Raw genomic sequence first — 19,808 nt, forward strand, 5'->3', positions numbered from 1 at the left:
GGGGTCTTGTTGAAAAATTGGGGGGAAGTTTATTACTTTAACATGACAGTATCCATTTTTTAATTCCTTCCAGCTTAGTGAGAAATATGGAGATGTGTTCACCGTCTACCTCGGTTCTCGACCAGTCGTAGTGGTCACAGGATACAAAGCTGTGAAAGAAGTTCTCGTGGATCGGGGAGATGATTTCTTGGCTCGAGGAGATATTGCTTGCTTTGATTTTGTCTACAGGAACTATGGTAAGTAGTATGTATATTTTACATCGAAGGTCCCATACAATTTTTTTCCAACCATTGGAAAAATGTAAAGTATTAACCCCTTCACGACATGCTCCATACTAGTACTGCTCTGTGGGAGGTGCATTCATTCTCAGAGCAGTACTAGTAAAGTGCAGCCCTCCGGCTGAGCGCTGTGGCAATCGCATGCGGGTGTCAGCTGTATGTGACAGCTGACACCACGCAGAAATGCCCATGATTGGTGCTAGCACCAATTGTGGGCATTTAACCCCTCAGATGCCCCTGTCAGTAGTGACAGCGGCATAGAGAAGCCTCTAACTGGGAGGGGGCTCCCTGCGCGCTTCCATCAGAACATCGCGATCGCATTGCGATGTCCTGATGGCCTCGTGGAGAACCCAGGCACCAAGATGGCCGCGGGGTCCTTCCAGGTCCTGCAGGGAGGTGGCTTGTGAGCCCCCGTTGAGAGCAGGCACTGGCATGCCTCCTTCCCTGCCTATCAGATCGCTGATCTGATGCTCTGCAGTGCAGAGTATCAGATCAATGATCTGATGTTATATAGTAATGTCCTATACTAGGACAATGTAATAAAGTTATAAACAATTATAAAGTGTAAAAGTATTTTTTTTTCTTTTAAAAATCCCTAATAAAGGAAAAAAAAATGTTTTCCCAATAAATACATTTATTTATGTAAATTAAAAAAACAAACAATAAAAGTACACATATTTGATATCACCGCATCCGTAACGACCTGCTCTATAAAACTGTCCTGCTAGTTAACCCCTTCAGTGAACACCGTAAAAAATAAATACAAAAAACTAGGAAAAACAATGCTTTATCATCATACTGCCGAACTAAAAGTGCAATAAAATGCGATTAAAAAGACAGAAGCAAATGTAAATGGTACCCCTGAAAACGTCATATTGTCCCACAAAAAAAAAGCCAGATACAACTCCATCAGCAGAAAAATAAGCTATAAGGCCTCTTTCACACGTCAGTGTCTCCGGTACGTGCACTGACAGTTTTCTCACGTACCGGAGACACTGACACACGTAGACCCATTCAAATGAATGAGTCTATGCACATGTCTCCGTGTTTTCACGGACCGTGTGTCCATGTTGAAACACGGAGACATGTCCGCTTTTCTACGGCAGCACAGTCTGCAAAGCGTCCTGCACACGGAGAGTGCAGCGCCCCAGAGATCTGGTCATTGCAGTAACGTCGCTCTGCCACTAAGGGGAGTGATGGTACGTCTGATGGCACTAAAGGAGTTCTACTGACCAGGTATCACCAAGCACACACTACACTTCACACTCCGGTCACTAGGGGGAGCAAAAGGCTTATTTATTGGGCCACTTCTCACATTTGTAAAACTAGGGGTTGGACAGGAAGTTAGGCAGAACGAGACCTGGGAGAGCTCCAGGGAGGACCTGTCAGAACTGGGAAATCTGGCAGGTACCTAGTGAAAGGACAGATTGTTACGGAACCGCGCCTGCACTACCTTGCGGCGGTATTCTCAGAAAGAGACAAGAAAGGAAGGATATTGTGGAACAGTGAGAAACGAGATAAGCACAAAGGAGATCCAGTAGGAGTCGTGCCCCGAGGACGGCAACATCTTACTGAGGCGTATAGTCGGTGGCCGGAGCACCGAAGAAGTAACAGTCTCCACGCATTACTTCAAACAGCGGCAGGACAGTTAATTACAGGTTGGCTGTCTACCATACAACACCTAAGAAGGACATAGGAGGCAATCGTGGGAGAGGGGTGACACTAGGGTTCCAGAATAACTCCAGGCCTACCTGTCATAAAGGTGCATCCTAGCCATAACATACCTGGGGAGATCTAGAGCGAACGAGAACAGAAGTTGTGAGGACTATCCTGAATGCTCAGCAGGGAAGCACTACAGCACACAGGCGCTAGTGGGTAGACACTGATTTCCACCTGCAAAGGGAACTCTGGATGTGCCTTCGGACCGGCCGGTCTCAGCAAGCCCTGTTGAAAGTGCCCTGGATTGAGGATCCTGAAACCTTCAGTAAAAGGTAAAGAAACTGAACTCTGTGTCCTCGTTATTCCTCGCACTACGCACCATCACCCTTTATTGGACGCCCCTTAACAGGGTCGCGGACCGGGTCTAGCCACCGTGACAGCCTCAGAACCGAACCAGAGAGGCCCGGTACCGAGAACCCCTGGCCCTGTGTCTGGGGGCGCTTCAACTTGGGATCACAAACAGGATTGTACTTAAGCCTGAAGAATCAGGTCATGTGTGCCTTGGAACTGTGACTTATTGTAAAGACTGTGTACCGCTATTTGCCGCCAAAAATCCGCCATTGCCGCGCCGTGTGGAGCGCGAAGGGAGGAGCCATAGCTTCGTGGGTGGAGTCGGCTGGAAAAGCGCGCGGAGCGGAAGACGCGATGAGGCGCCAACCCCGCAAGGAAAACCCCGACCCCGACCGATTAGCAAGGGGGAGGAACGGCCATGTCGGATCCCGGAGAAGCGGAGGCGGCGGCCACAGCTGCAGACTTGGGAGCACTTCCGGATTCCGCGGTAAGTGCAGCCACAAACCCGGTATCACCGCTAGAGGCCGCAGGGCTTACCGCTCCCACCAACTAGCCAGATAGTGCCGCTGCTACAGCAGCCATAATGCCCTTCTCTATGCCGTACCTACCAGGGGCCGCCTGGCTCCCGCGATACTTTGGAGAAGCTCATACGTTAACTGACTTTAAAGAAGGGATTTGTAGCCTGCTCGAGTTTTATCCCTTGGCGGAGCCTCAGAAGGTTCATATGCTAATCGGCCAACTCTTTGGAGTGGCATTGAGGGAAGTAAAGTCCTGGCCAGCTGCGGACAAGAAAACTGCGCAACAATTATTTGCCAAGCTTAAAGCCACCTTTGACACCCTCACCGCTACGGAAATTAAATTGACGTTCTATGGGTGCAAGCAGCGGCCGCAGGATAGCTTATGGGACTATGCCCTTAATCTGCAGGAAGCGCTGCGGGCCATCAAGCAAAGTGACCCAAACAGTATGCAAGATGAAGATAAACTCCTGAAAGAGCGGTTCATCGAAGGGCTCCTGTGCAGTAACCAAAGGGCCCAGCTACACTTCCTGGCCATGCAGAATCCAGATCTGACTTTCGCGCAATTCAAAGATAAAGCTATCCAGGCGCTACCGGAGCGGCAGCCCAGCCGTGCCACACTTCCCAGGCGGCAAGCCCTCACATACCACCAGGAGGTGGCGCCGGACGCACCTGTCTCCGCCGAGGCCGATGCCCAGATCCTGGACGACGACTCCCCTGCAGGACTGCGCCTCCAGGTACAGGAACTGACCAGGAGCGTTGCTGCCCTATACCGGACCGTCCAGTCCCTACAGGAAGCCCCCAATGAGAAGATCCAGCTGGCTTCCAGACCGGAGGATGTCCCCTGGCAACGACCAAGGAGGGTTCCATCGACCAGAGGCAGAGACGACGATCGTTTTCATCAGGATGGACGACCTATCTGCTGCCGCTGCCATCAGGTGGGACATCTTGCAAGGTACTGTCAGTTAAACGGGCAACCCCTGGGGCCAAGGGCCAACCCCCAGGAGTAGAACGCCCAGGCCCGAAAAATTGGAGAGACAAATACGTCGGGGGGCGTCCTGTTCTCCCCATCGTGATCGACGGTATCCCCATGAACGCTTTGCTGGACACCGGTGCCCAGGTGACAACTATGCCCTACATTCTTTATAGGCATTATTGAGAGGACACTGTCATCACCCGTGCCCCTGATGATGATTTCACCATAATAGCTAGCAATGGTCAGCCACTGCCGCAAGTGGGATATAAAGAGGTCACTATTAAGGTGGGGTGGGTAGAATTGGAGGCCCAAGGAATTGTCATTGTTGATATTGACCGGCGTGAACGTAACCCCATGATGACCATCGGTACTAATGTCATAGAAAATTGTCTTGCAGAAGTTATGGTTTTGTTGCAGCAAGTAGCAGAGACAGCTGGTCACAGTGAACAACGTGCCTTACAGAAAGAAATCAGAGCCCTAATGCGGAGACAGCAAGTGGAGCTGACTGGTGGTGAAATTGGCCAGGTCACAGTGAGTGATTCGAACCCCATTGCAATACCCCCCAGGAGTGAAATGTTAATATGGTGTCGGGCATCCATAGGTCTCGGGGGTAAAGACTATCAGGCCCTGGTAGAACCTGTGTATTCGGAGAATAGGCCTACCCTCCTGACAGCCAGAGGGGTGGTTGATGTCCGCAAGGGGAGGGTGCCGGTACGTGTTCTTAACTGCGGGGAGGAGGAAGTCCACCTAACTAAATATGTCACACTTGCCAAGCTGTTTACTGTTAATAATAGTGTGATACAGGCACCCGGGCCCTTGGCTCCATCCAAGTCGGCGGAGGACAACGGCTCTGCAGAGCAATCAAAAGATTGGTGCCAAGAATTACATGTGGGCACTGATGCTACTCCATCTCACCAGATACAGGGGGCCTACAGGGTGGTTCACGAGTATGAGCGGGTATTCAGCAAACACCCCCTTGATTTCGGGCGGGTAAAAGGGATTCAACATCACATCCCCACAGGAGATCACCCGCCCGTAAAAGAAAGATACCGTCCTGTACCCCCAGCTCATTATCAGTGTGCCAAGGACATGTTGCGAGAGATGAAGGAGGCTGGGGTAGTGAGAGACAGCTGTAGCCCCTGGGCAGCTCCATTAGTCCTCGTTAGAAAGAAAGATGGCACCATGAGGATGTGTGTGGATTATAGGCAATTAAACCGCATTACACATAAGGACGCATACCCCCTGCCTAGGATAGAGGAGTCCTTGGCTGCGTTAAAGTCTGCTAATTACTTCTCTACTTTAGATCTCACCAGTGGGTATTGGCAGGTTCCCGTGGCAGAGGCGGACAAAGAATAGACAGCCTTCACGACGCCGATGGGTCTCTGCGAGTTCAACTACATGCCCTTTGGATTGTGCAACGCCCCGGGACGTTCCAGAGGATGATGGAGTGCTGTTTGGGACACAAGAACTTTGAGACCGTGCTGCTGTATCTGGACGATGTCATTGTCTTCTCTAAGACCTATGAAGACCATCTGAAGCACCTGGCCAAGGTCTTTGAAGCGCTGTCCAACTTTGGCCTAAAGGTGAAACCGTCCAAATGCCATCTGCTCAAACCCAAAGTACAGTACTTGGGCCATGTGGTGAGTGCCGAAGGAATGGCCCCAGACCCCGACAAGGTCACGTGATCAGGGACTGGCCGCAGCCCAGTAACATTCATGAGGTCCGGCAGTTCCTGGGGTTGGTGGGTTACTACCGGAGGTTTATCAAGGACTTCACCAAGAAGGCCGCACCATTGCAAGACCTGTTAGTGGGCCAGCCCAAGAATCCCAAGGGTAAGAATACCCCGTTGGATTGGAACGACGGACTGGAAGGATCGTTCACTTGCTTAAAATCGGCATTAACGGGAGAGGAAGTACTAGCCTACCCGGAATACGACCAACCATTTGTATTGTACACGGATGCCAGCAACGTGGGGCTGGGAGCGGTGCTGTCCCAGGTCCAGAAGGGCAAGGAACGAGTAATCGCTTATGCTAGCAGGAAGCTTCGCCCCACTGAAAGGAACCCAGACAACTACAGTTCCTTTAAGCTGGAGTTCCTCGCAGTCGTTTGGGCCGTGACGGAGAGGTTCAAGCACTAACTGGCCTCAGCGAAACTCACCGTCTTCACAGATAATAATCCACTTACGCACTTGGACACCGCGAAACTCGGCGCCTTGGAGCAGCGGTGGATGGCCCGGTTGTCCAATTATGACTTCACCATCAAGTACCGGGCGGGGCACAAGAATGCGAATGCCGATGCACTGCCCCAAATGCCTCACTTACCCGAAACGGAAGAAGACCCAGAAGCATTTGAAGAGGTGGAGCTGCCTGCTTTCCATCGTCCCAAGGCAACTCAGTGTTCCCATCAGGTGGAGAACAGGCGCAGAAACAAACAGGGTGCCCCGTTGAATCCCCTGCCCCACCACGGGTGGACAGAGTACCAGGATGGTGACCCTGCGGTCCGTCGGGTGAAGGAGCTCCTGACGCAGGCAGGTTTGCATCCTGGCCCGGATGATCCACCGGAGACATTACAGTTGTGGAAGGAGAGGGGCAAACTGTTTCTTCACGATGGCAAGCTGTGCCGAAGGAACATCGACCCTCGCACCCATGAATTAGTGTGGCAGATTGTGGTCCCCAGACAAGATGTGCCCATGGTCCTGGGAGCGTACCCCGATGGGGCAGGACACTTCGGATGGAGGAAGCTGGAGAGGCTACTCCGTGGGAGGTTCTACTGGGTCGGCATGAAGAAAGCCATTGAGAAGTGGTGTCGAGAGTGTGGCCCCTGTAGCCTACGCCGGAAGGATCGTGACAGCCAACGGGCTCCCCTGCAGCCCATCATCACCAAACGGCCGCTCGAGTTGGTCGCGCTGGATCACGTAAAGCTAACACCTAGCCGGTCAGGATATATCCACGCTCTCACCATCGTGGACCACTATTCCCGATTCCTGGTAGTCGTACCAGTCAAAGATCTGACCGCTAGGACGGCTGCCAAAACCTTCCAGCAGTACTTCCGTCGACCCCATGGGTACCCAGAGAAGGTGTTGACCGATCAAGGGCCGGCGTTTGAGGCGGAGGTGTTCCAGGAGTTCTGCAATTTGTACAGGTGTAAGAAGATCAGAACCACGCCGTACCATCCACAGACCAACGGGATGTGTGAGAAGATGAACCAAGTGGTGATCGACTTAATAAAACCTTACCTGTAGAGGAGCGGAACTTGTGGCCTACAAAGTTACCAGACTTGGTGGACATGTACAACCACATCCCGGTGAATTCCATCAACTGCACCCCAGCGTACCTGATGCGAGGAAGGTCTAGCAAATTACCCGTCGATCTGGACATGGGGGTTCTGACCCCCAAAGATATATCACCAGATGCAGATTGGGATACCGAGAGGCAGCAGAGGTACCGTAAAGTACAGGAATGTGTGGAAAAGAGTCTCGCTCAGGCCAGACAGAAGCAAGAGAGGGACTACAACCAGCATGCTCCCGCGGCTCCATTGGCACCTGGTGAGCAAGTACTCAAAAGAAAGAGGAGACTACACAAGCTTGATGATCAATGGGAAGCGGAACCGTATACCATTCTCCCCTCCGACTTCGACAATACAAAGGTCTGTCTCATCAGTAAGGACGGAGGAGAGACCTCAGCGGCCATATCCAGAGACCACCTGAAAATATGCCCAGATAAGCTGAAAGATGGGGAAACAGGTCCCAGGATCTCTCCGCCCGTGGAAGAAGAGAAGATGATACACACTGTTCTTTGCGATTTTCCCCAGTCCTGGACTCAAATCAGGCCATTGTGGCACCTGTCCTAACGTTCCGTCAACCGAGACCGCCAGAACTAAATGTGGTGCCAGGGCAGCTGGACCCGCCAGCGCAGCCGACCCCACCAGAAGATGCGATGCCAACGGTCGAACCAGCGGGTCCTCCCTCTGTCATCAGTGAATCTGCCATGCCCACCACTAATAGCGGTAGCTCTGAGGACGCAAGTATGCCAGTGCTGCCCAGAATCACTAGAAGTGTAGCTAGGGGTCCCTGCTATTCTATGGTTACACCTACAGAACTGGGAGTCATGGACTGTGCATGACCAATCTTTTGCAACGTTCAAGCGTCCTTACCTTCCATAACGGAAAGCACTGTTATGTTTATTTGTTCATAGTATATATATAAGAATTTGTGTGTGTTTTCTATTAACATGTATTGTTGTTCTTCTTTTCCCAGTTCGGGAGTACTGGATTTAACCGGGGGGGAGTGCAGCGCCCCAGAGATCTGGTCGTTGCAGTAACGTCGCTCTGCCACTAAGGGGAGTGATGGTACGTCTGATGGCACTAAAGGAGTTCTACTGACCAGGTATCACCAAGCACACACTACACTTCACACTCCGGCCACTAGGGGGAGCAAAAGGCTTATTTATTGGGCCACTTCTCACATTGGTAAAACTAGGGGTCGGACAGGAAGTTAGGCAGAACGAGACCTGGGAGAGCTCCAGGGAGGACCTGTCAGAACTGGGAAATCTGGCAGGTACCTAGTGAAAGGACAGATTGTTACAGAACCGCACCTGCACTACCTTGCGGCGGTATTCTAAGAAAGAGACAAGAAAGGAAGGATATTGTGGAACAGTGAGAAACGAGATCAGCACAAAGGAGATCCAGTAGGAGTCGTGCCCCGAGGACGGCAACATCTTACTGAGGCGCATAGTCGGTGGCCGGAGCACTGAAGAAATAAGTCTCCACGCATTACTTCAAACAGCGGCAGGACAGTTAATTACAGGTTGGCTGTCTACCATACAACACCTAAGAAGGACATAGGAGGCAATCGTGGGAGAGGGGTGACACTAAGGTTCCAGAATAACTCCAGGCCTACCTGTCATAAAGGTGCGTCCTAGCCATAACACCTGGGGGACGGAGAAGAGAAAGATCTAGAACGAACGAGAACAGAAGTTGTGAGGACTATCCTGAATGCTCAGCAGGGAAGCACTACAGCACACAGGCGCTAGTGGGTAGACACTGATTTCCACCTGCAAAGGGAACTCTGGATGTGCCTTCCGACTGGCCGGTCTCAGCAAGCCCTGTTGAAAGTGCCCTGGATTGAGGATCCTGAAACCTTCAGTAATAGGTAAAGAAACTGAACCCTATGTCCTCATTATTCCTCGCACTACGAACCATCACCCTTTATTGGATGCCCCTTAGCAGGGTCGCGGACCGGGTCTAGCCACCGTGACAGCCTCAGAACCGAACCAGAGAGGCCCAGTGCCGAGAACCCCTGGCCCTGTGTCTGGGGGCGCTCCAACTACAGTGTGCACTCTCCTCCGTGTGCACGTACCACGGTAGGAGAGACAGCGCTACAGTAAGCGCTGTCCCCCCTGTGTGTGGTGCTGAAGGCGGCATTCATCTCTTCTCCCCTGCAGGAGAGAAGAGATGAAAAATCAAGTTTTTTTTGTTTAAAATAAAGTTTGGGGGTCACCTCCCGCCTCCCATCCCCCGTGCGCCCGCCCGCTTGCCAAGAAAATATGTGCATATTCATCACTGTAATGAGCGGTACCATGTAACTGCTCACACAGGACAAGCTGCCGGTGCTGAGAGCTGACATCGCAAGAGCTGGGTGAGTATTTCTCGGCAAGCGGGTGGTCGCACGGGAGATGGGAGGCAGGAGGTGACCCCCAAACTTTATTTTAAACAAAAAAAAACTTGATCTTTCATCCCTTCTCTCCTGCAAGCGCTGCTTTCAGCCGAGCAGGACAGAAGGGATGAATTGCCGGCTTCAGCACCACAAGCAGGGGACAACGCTTACTGTAGTGCTGTCTCTCCTGCACGGTCCGTGTGGTCCTCAGGCGGCACACGGCAGCCGCACGTGTGCCACACTGATGTGCCACGTGAACACACGGACACGGATAACTCCGGTACCGTTTTTTCCGGTACCGGAATTATCTGGACGTGTGAAACCGGCCTAAAATAGTTTTTGTGTAAAAGCTCAAAAACATAAAATAACTATGTAAGAGAGGTATCATTGTGATCGTACTGACCTGAAGATTAAAGGAACTTCAATTTTACCACACAAGGAACAGTAAAAATAAGCAATTCTGAATTGCTGGTTTTTGCTCATTCTGTCTCCCAAAAAGCTGAATAGAAAGCTATAAAAAAAAAAGTCATGTGCTGAAAATGGTACCAATATAAACGTCAGCTCGCCCCGCTAAAAAACAGGCTCTCACATTACTCTGTCAGCTGAAATATGAAAAAATTATAGCTCTCAAAATATGGTGATGCAAAAAGTAGTTTTCGCAATAAAAAGCGTCTGTGTGTCACAGCAGCCAAACATAAAAACCCAATATAAATCTGTTATCACTGTAATCGCACCGACCTGAAAAATACAAGTCACCTAATCGCTTATACTGCATGAGAATTGGCATACAAAATAAATAAAATCAATTCTTCACATGCTGTTGATTTTTTATTTATTTATTTTTCATTCTGCCTCCCAAAGATCGCAGTAAAGCTTGGTGCACATTTATCCTTGAGCGCTTACATCGGGGTTTCTTTGTAAATCTCTGAAATACGTGAATCAGACAGAACCTCTGGCTGAAGATTCCCTATAATGAGGCAGATGGAGGCACTGTGGATGCCGTCTGTCCTGTGATCCGGAGGTGTCTGTCTTTTTAGGATTGCATTTTTTAGGTTTTTAGGTGCACTTCTGAAAAGTACACCGCGGAACAGAGGCCAGACAGAGTCCAGAGTAACTCTGCTGCCTCACCATAGTGAATGGATCCCTTGTGGGTTTCATCTGAATCACGTCACTCAGAGATTTAGATAGAAACCCCAAAGGGATAAGCGTAGAGCGCCTATAAATGTGATCCCAAACGTTATGTAAAATGTTCCCAATAAAAGCTTCCTCTCAATCCACAAAAAAAGCAAGTCCTCAATCAGGTCTGTCATCTGTTAACGGAAATAGGGGGCTTCCACGTTACTGGTAGCACAAAGGCTTTGGAAAAGCGAAATGGCTAATAACTAGCCAATAGAAATTCAGTAAATTTTCCGCTCCCAAATCCAAATGTCATCCAAATCCCAAATCCCAATCCCAAATCCAACATTTAGGGCCCACATGTTTGGCATTTCTGTAGTGATGAGAGCCCACCTAATTTACAGGTGCGTGTCTCCAGAAGCGTGAGCTGGGCATAACGTACTGGTGACTGCAACGGTAGTTTGCAATTTTCACTCGGCAACATCCACTGCCTGTTTTTGGAAAACACCCATAGAGTCAAAATTGTCACTACATCTGTAGATAGATTCCCAAAGGGTTATTTTTTTCCAAAATGGGGTCACTTGAGGGGAGATTCTGCTTTTCTAGCACTTAGGGGCTCTTTTATATGGAATCCACAAATTAATCTAGGAAAATCTGAGCTCCAGGAGACAAATAGCGTTCCATCCCTCCTGAGTCACTGCGTATGGCTGTACAGCGACATATGACGTATTTCTACATTCAGCAGAATTTGTGGGATAAATTTTGGTGCCATTGTTACCCATTTCCCAGTGTGAAAATGTAAAACTTGGGGCTAAAACACCATCTTGGTGGTAAAAATGTAAATTATCTTTTCTTCAGTGCAAAATGGTATAAAAATTTGTGACACACCTGGGGTGTCAATATAATCACTGCACCCCTAGATGAATTCATTAAGAGGTTTAATTGGTAAAATGGGGTCACTTATGGGGGGTTCTACTGTTCTGGAACCTCAGGGGCTCTGTCAATGTAACATGGCACCCTCAAACTAGCGCAGCAAAATCTGCATTGTAGTATGGCGTTACTTCATTTCTGAGCTTTGCACTGTGCCGCAAAAGTAGTTTTTGACCACATATGGGCTATCGGTTAACTCTGGAAAAATTGCACAACAAACTTTGGGGTCCATTTTCTCCTTTTGCCCTTGCGAAAATACAAAATTTGTAGCTTAAAAAGATTTTTGTGGGAAAAATGTGTTTTTGTTTTTTTTTTTTAAATTCTCACGGTTGTGCATTATAAACATCTGTGAAGCACCTGTGGGTTCAAGGTGCTCAAAACACATCTAGATAACTTCCCTAAGGGGTCTAGTTTACAAAAACCTAGTTTGCAAAAAGATCATTTTTGTGGAAAAATATGATTTTTTTTTTTTTTTTTACAGTTCTACATTATAAACTTATGTGAAACACTTGGTGGGTCAAAGTGCTCACCACATAGCTAATTAATCTAGCATATTTTACATTCAAAAAGTCAAATGGCGCTCCTTCCCTTCTGAGCCCTGCTGTGCGCCAAAACAGTAGATTTCCCCCACATATGGGGAGCATCGTCATGCTCAGGAGAAATTGCACTACAAAATATATGGTCCATTTTCTCCTTTTACCCTTGCGAAAGTAAAAAAAAATTAGGTCTAAAGGAACATTTTTGTGAAAGAAAAGTAAACGTTTATTTTTTCCTTCCACATTCCAAAAATTGACTGTGAAGCACCTGAAGGGTTAATAAACTTCTTGAATGTGATTTTGAGTACTTTTTGGTGGTGTAGTTTTTAGAATGGTGTCACTTTTGGGTAGTTTCTTTCATATAGACCCCTCAGTGACTTCAAATGTGTTGTGGTTAATTAAAAAAAAAAAAAAGTTTTGTAAAACTTGTTGAAAAAATGAAATATTGCTGGTCAATTTTTAACCCTTCCTAAAAAAAAAAATTGGTTCCAAAATTGTGCTGATGTAAAGAAGATATGTGGTAAATGTTGTTTATTAGCTATTTTGTGCGATATGATTCGCTGATTAAAGGGCGTAAAAATTAAACGTTTAAAAATTTTCAAAATTTTCGTCATATTTCTGTTTTTTTCACAAATAAACGCAAGTCATATCGAATAAATTTTACCGCTATCAGAAAGTGCAATATGTTACAAGAAAACATTCTCAGAATCACTGGGATCCGTTGAAGTGTTTCAGAGTTATTACCTTATAAAGTGACAGTGGTCAGAATTGTAAAAATTGGTAATTAAGGTGAAAACAGGCTTCGTTTCAAAGTGGTTAATGTTGTAGGTGTTTTTTTTTTTTTTAATTTATATTCAATGGTGTAAAATATGAAAAATAATTTTAAAGGGTTTGATACAGTATTTTCCACTTTTAACCCCTATGTGTCATCTGACGTACTATCCCATCGAGGTGACCTGGGACTTAATTCCCAGGGACGGGATAGTACATCATAGGCAATCAGCTGCACTCACGGGGGAGCGCGGTCGATCGCCGCCTGGTGTCAGCTGATTATTACAGCTGACATCCATCACTATGTGCCAGGAGCGGTCACGGACCGCTCCTGGCACATTAACCCCTTGAACACTGCGATCAAACATGATCGCAGCGTTCCAGCGGCATAGGGAAGCATCCCGCAGGGAGGGGGCTCCCTGCGTGCTTCCCTGAAACCCTCGAAACAACGCGTTGTGATCGCATTATTCCGAGCGTCTCCTCCAGCCTCCTCCCTGCAGACCCTGGATCAAAGATGGCCGCGGGGCTCCTTACAGGTCCTGCAGGGAGGTGGCTTGCAAGCGTCTGCTGAGAGCAGGCGCCGGCAAGGCTGCAGAACTGCATGTCAGAACGCTGATCTGACACAGTGCTTTGCAAAGTGTCAGATCAGCGATCTGACAATATACAGTGATGTCCCACCCTGGGATAATGTAAAAAACTAAAAAAAAAAATATTTACATGTGTAAAAATAAATAAATAAATAAATACAAAAAATAAATTCCTAAATAAAGAAACAAAAATGTTGTTGCAATAAATACATTTCTTTATCTACAGTAAATAAAAAACAAAACAATAAAAGTACACATTTAGTATCGCTGCATCCGTAACGACCCGACCTATAAAACTGTCCCACTAGTTAACCCCTTCAGAGAACACCGTAAAATAAGAGGCAAAAAACACTTTATTATTATACGTCGAACAAAAAGTGGAATAACACGCGATCACGCGATCAAAAAGACGGATATAAATAAACATGGTACCGCTGAAAATGTCATACAGCGTGATCAGCGAAAAAATAAGTTATAGTCCTCAGAATAAAGCGATGCAAAAATAATTTTTTTTATATAAAATAGTTTTTATCGTATAAAAGCGGCAACACATAAAAAAAAGATATAATGATATAAATGAGGTATCGCTGTAATCGTACTGACTCGAAGAATAAAACTGCTTTTTCAATTTTACCAAATGTGGAACGGTATAAACGCCCCATCCCCCGAAAAGAAATTCATGAATTGCTGGTTTTTGGTCATTCTGCCTCACAAAAATCATAATAAAAAGCGATCAAAAAATGTCACGTGCTCTAAAATGGTACAAATATAAATGTCAACTCGTCTCGCAAAAAACAAGACCCCACATGACTCTGTGGACTAAAATATGGAAAAATTATAGCTCTCAAAATGTGGAGACGCAAAAACTATTTTTTGCAATAAAAAGCATCTTTTAGTGTGTGACAGCTGCCAATCATAAAAATCCGCTAAAAAACCCACTATAAATAGTAAATCAAACCCCCCTTCATCACCCCTTTAGTTAGGGAAAAATAATAAAATTAAAAAAAATTATTTATTTCCATTTTTCCGTTAGGGTTGGGGCTAACGTTAGGGTTAGGGTTTGGATTATATTTATGGGTGGGATTAGGGTTAGGGGTGTGCCTAGGGTTATTGTTGGGATTAGGGTTAGGGGTGTGGTTAGGGTTATTGTTAGGTTTAGGGTTAGGGGTGTGGCTAGGGTTATTGTTAGGATTAGGGTTAGGGGTGTGTTGGGGTTAGGGGTGTTGTGATTAGGGTTAGGGGTGTGTTTGGATTAGGGTTTCAGTTAGAATTGGAGGGTTTCCACTGTTTCGGCACATCAGGGGCTCTCCAAACGTGACATGGCGTCCGATCTCAATTCCAGCCAATTCTGCGTTGAAAAAGTAAAACAGTGCTCCTTCCCTTCCGAGCTCTCCCGTGCGCCCAAACAGGGGTTTACCCCAAAATATGGGGTATCCGCGTACTCAGGACAAATTGGCCAACAACTTTTGGGGTCCAATTTCTCTTGTTACCCTTGGGGAAAATAAAAATTTGATGGCTAAAAAAATCATTTTTGTGGGAAAATTTTTATTTTTTTATTTTTACGGCTCTGCGTTATAAACTGTAGTGAAACTCTTGGGGGTTCAAAGTTCTCACAACACATCTAGATAAGTTCCTTGGGGGGTCTAGTTTCCAATATGGGATCACTTGTTCCTACTGTTTAGGTACATCAGGGGCTCTGCAAATGGAACGTGACTAGTGATGAGCGAATATACTTTTTACTCGAGATTTCTTGAGCATGCTCAGGGGTCCTCCGAGTTTTTTTTAGTGCTCAGAGATTGTTTTTCTTGTCGCAGCTGAATGATAGCAACCAGGCAACCCCCACATGTACTTATGCTGGCTAACAGATGAAAATCATTCAGCTGTGGCAACTAAATCTCCGAGCACTAAAAAATACTCGGAGGACCCCCGAGCATGCTCGAGAAATCTCAAGTAACGAGTATATTCGCTCATCACTAAACGCTATGCCTGCAGACCAATTCATCTAAGTCTGCTTTCCAAACGGTGCTCCTTCCCTTCCAAGCTCTGCAATATGCCCAAACGATGGTTCCCCCCACATATGGGGTATCAGCGTACTCAGGAAAAAATGCAAAACTTTTGGGGTCCAATTTCTTCTCTTACCCTTGGGAAAATAAAAAATTGGGGGCAAAAAGATCATTTTTGTGGAAAAATGATTTTTTATTTTTACAGCTCTACATTATAAACTTCTGTGAAGCACTTGGTGGGTCAAAGTGCTCACCACACATCTCGATAGGTTCGTTAGGGGGCCTACTTTCCAAAATGGTGTCACTTGTGGGGGGTTTCAGTGTTTAGGCACATCAGGGGCTCTCCAAACGCGACATTGCATCCGATATCCATTCCAGCCAATTCTGCGTTGAAAAAGTAAAACAGTGCTCCTTCCCTTCCGAGCTCTCCCGTGCGCCCAAACAGTGGTTTACCCCCACATATGGGGTATCGGCGTACTCAGGACAAATTGTTCAACAACGTTTGGGGTCCAATTTCTCCTGCTACACTTGGTAACCTAAAATAAATTGGAGCTGAAATACATTTTTTGTGAAGAAAAGTTAAATGTTCATTTTTTTTTTAAATATTCCAAAAATTCCTGTGAAACACCTGAAGGGTTAATAAACTTCTTGAATGTGGTTTTGAGCACCTTGAGGAGTGCAGTTTTTAGAATGGTGTCACACTTGGGTATTTTCTATCATATAGACCCCTCAAAGTGACTTCAAATGTGATGTGGTCCCTAAAAAAAAAAAAATGGTGTTGTAAAAATGAGAAATTGCTGGTCAATTTTAACCCTTATAACTCCATAGCAAAACTAAATTTTGGTTCCAAAATTGTGCTGATGTAAAGTAGACATGTGGAAAATGTTACTTATTAAGTATTTTGTGTGATTTATCTCTGTGATTTAAGGGCATAAAAATTCAAAGTTGGAAAATTGCGAAATTTTCAAAATATTTGCCAAATTTCCATTTTTTTCACAAATAAACAGAGGGAATATCAAAGAAATTTTACCACTATCATGAAGTACAATATGTCATGAGAAAAAAAATTCAGAATCAGGATCCATTGAAGCGTTCCAGAATTATAACCCATAAAGGGACAGTGGTCAGAATTGTAAAAATTGGTTTGGTCATTAACGTGCAAACCACCCTTGGGTGTTAAGGGGTTAAACAAAAGGGGATCATCTGCTGAAATTTGCCATGAAAACCTAGTGTACTGCTCTTTTGGGTGTTTGCAAAAGAATAAGAGAGGATGAAGTTTAGGATCACAATGTGGAGCCATTTTGTTGAAGACTGCAAAATGATACTGAGATCAGGAAAGCATCACCAAGGACAGCTGACAGTGCCGATTCTGATAGTTCTTGGTGCTCGCTGTATCATAAACTGGGGTTAGATAAACAGGATTTATCACATGTTGCTATTAATCCCAGTGTGTTTTACACTCCACATACCTAAATGCAGCATGTGATACACTTGCGACCGCTGCTGGCCAAAAACCAGAATAGTGGCTGAGGATGAAGTGCTTGTCATGGTTGCATCCAGGCTCGGACTGGCCCATAGGGTAACAGGGTAATCCCCCGGTGGGCCCCTGTGCAGATCTGGGCCCCCAACCCCACTATATGTACATTATTTGGCATAATTCAATTGATTCACTCTGTACATAAAAAGCAGCATCTCATCATTCATTAACCAAACTGCCCAGTTTATTATTATATGGTGATATAGGTACATTTTGTGAACGAGGGTAGCGTAATATTTGTATGCAGGTGAAAAGTGGGCTCCCACAGTCAATGTCACTGGTGGGCCCTTAGCACCCCAATCCGACACTGGTTGCATCACTCCGTGTCTGTGCGGGAAGCCACAACGTAACCTCCTCATCTTCCTCCTCCTCCTTCTCCATCTTCTTTGCTGATCTATTCAGCTGCATGTCTCTGGGTTCAAACCAAGTGTGATCTACAACCTCATCGTCATCCTCTGTTCTCACAATCTTCACCCTGAGAGTCACCAACCCCCTCTCACTGCCCTGACAGCGTAGTACAGTCTGCATGCACCTCAGATATCTGACTCTCATCAGGATCACTTTCACCAACGGGGGTTAACGTCTGGTGACGAGGATCTGGATTCTGCTCAGACTCTACTTCATCTGGCCCCAGATCTAACTGAAAAACAGTTTTTGGTATCTGTGCAGATGTTTCCTTCCTCCTGATTCTGGGAATTTTTGGAGCAGACCTCTAATGGCCATGCAAAAGAATGTAGTCCTGTCAAAATACGAAAAAAAAATACTTTACCCTGAATAAATTCCAAGAAAGCGTTTTATAGTTTTTTTTGGTAGTATTACATGTAGGGAAAAACATACTAAAAGTTTACCAAGATAGGGCTACCACAAAGGGTCCAAATGTGACGTCAAAGAATATGGCCGCCAAAGCTGTAAAATGTTAAATGCGACTCGCCTTGCAGTGTCTATCAAATTGTCCACCTCTTGTCCACCAAAAGAAACGGATTATCCGCTCACTCTTGTACCAGTAAACTATGGCTCAATTACCAACAGATGGTTGGAATAGCAAGGGAGCTTATCGAGGCCGATCGTACAGGATCCTGGCTGATGCACCTTCATGCTGTAGCCGAATGTTTGCCCATTCTTGCAGCTGCTGGGCATGGGAACTATGTGAAGGCCGCCTACCTTTACCTCCAGTCTATGATCACTCTGGAAGATGATATGCCACCAGTCTTCCATAGATTTATGAATGGCTTGCATGTTGTAAGGCAGACTGATCAGTACTGGGCAGGCCTGGGTGGCGACCTAGTCATCGAGCAAGCTCTAATGTACTCCCTAAAAACTGCAGGAGGACTCACCAGGGAAGTGGAATGTCCGAACATCAGAGGGCCTTGTGGACTCGGTCTGTGCCAGTGTCCTCTTCCTACAGTGATGCAATGCAGGGTTTCACTCGCCAGAGTTTTATCACCAGTGAACAACACAAGGAGGCAAGAACGTCAAGGACGAGAAGAGATTGTGAAGACCTGGAGAAAATTGTAGATAAACTCAAGACCTTTTCACCTTTCTCTGATGAAGTGTCTTTTCGCAACATTATCACCGGTGTCAATGCAAATAAGGATGTGAATGTTCATAACCTGTTCACCATTGGCAGAGAAATAGTGGCAACAATGGAGGGTCAATCACTGTTTTCAGTTAAGTACAAGCGGTCAATGAAAGCCAAGACCCTGGCATCCAGTGAGGCTATTGACGTTGATAAGGACAAAACAATAGACCCCGCTCTTTTGTTCCAAAGGTTTCTTGTGGTGTCTCAAACTGCTGATCTTTCCCTTGATGAGGTGATGGCCTATGAACTTTCCCCATACCCACCATCCCTCTTTGAGGCAAAACATCTCTTACGCAAACCAAACAAAGCACAACTGATGGCTGCTATAAAAGAACAGAGTTCACCTGACGCAGTACTCAAGGATGTAGCCGAAGTGGAACATTATGTTCTTGACGGAGGTTCTCTTCTCCATCGACTGAAGTGGTCAGAAGGAAAGATATATTGTTCAATCGCTGAAGACTAGGGTTGAGCGACCTTTACTTTTATAGGATCGGGTCGGGTTTCACGAAACCCGACTTTCTCAAAAGTCGGGTCGAGTGAAATCGGCCGATCCTATAAAAAAGTCGGGGTCGGCCGAAACCCGAAACCCAATGCATTGCAATGGGTTACTATGGTTCCCAGGGTTTGAAGAAGAGGAAACTTCCTGGGATCCATATTTAAGTGTAAAAGACAGAATTAAAATAAAAAATATTGCTATACTTACCCTCTGACGCGCCCTGGTACTAACCGGCACACTTCCTTCCTTAGAATCAGCGCTTGAAGGACCTTCGGTGACGTCGCGGCTTGTGATTGGTCGCGTGAGCGGTTACATGGGCCGTCGTGCGACCAATCACAAGCCGCGACGTCACCGAAGGTCTTTCAAGCGCTGATTCTAAGGAAGGAAGACTGCCGGAAAGAAGCAGGGCGCGTCCGAGGGTGAGTATATACCTAATAAGAATATACTCACCCTCGGACGCGCCCTGCTTCTTTCCGGCAGCCTTCCGTCCTAAGAATCAGCACTTGAAGGACCTTCGGTGACATCGCGGCTTGTGATTGGTCGCGTGAGCGGACACATGGGCCGTCGTGCGACAAATCACAAGCCGCGACGTCACCGAAGGTCTTTCAAGCGCTGATTCTAAGGAAGGAAGACTGCCGGTTAGTACCAGGGCGCGTCAGAGGGTGAGTATAGCAATATTTTTTATTTTAATTCTTTCTTTTACACTTAAATATGGATTCCAATACCGATTTCCGATATTGCAAACATATCGGAACTCGGTATCGGAATTCCGATACCAGATTCAGAAGATCGCCGACCTCATGGCCGACCCCACAGAGGGG

The 19,808-nt window shown here is 46.6% G+C and overlaps 1 protein-coding gene across 1 annotated transcript in view; it reads left to right on the forward strand.

The window, feature by feature from the left end:
• The window catches only part of LOC138661752 (cytochrome P450 2B4-like), a 77,738-nt gene that overhangs the window by 22,411 nt on the left and 35,519 nt on the right, over positions 1–19,808 (forward strand). Inside the window, exon 3 of the mRNA XM_069746646.1 lies at positions 74–236. Coding sequence (XP_069602747.1) covers positions 74–236 — 163 coding nt within the window. The remainder of the gene's footprint in view (positions 1–73; positions 237–19,808) is intronic.

Source organism: Ranitomeya imitator, chromosome 2, assembly GCF_032444005.1.
Source record: "Ranitomeya imitator isolate aRanImi1 chromosome 2, aRanImi1.pri, whole genome shotgun sequence".
NCBI lineage: Eukaryota > Metazoa > Chordata > Amphibia > Anura > Dendrobatidae > Ranitomeya > Ranitomeya imitator.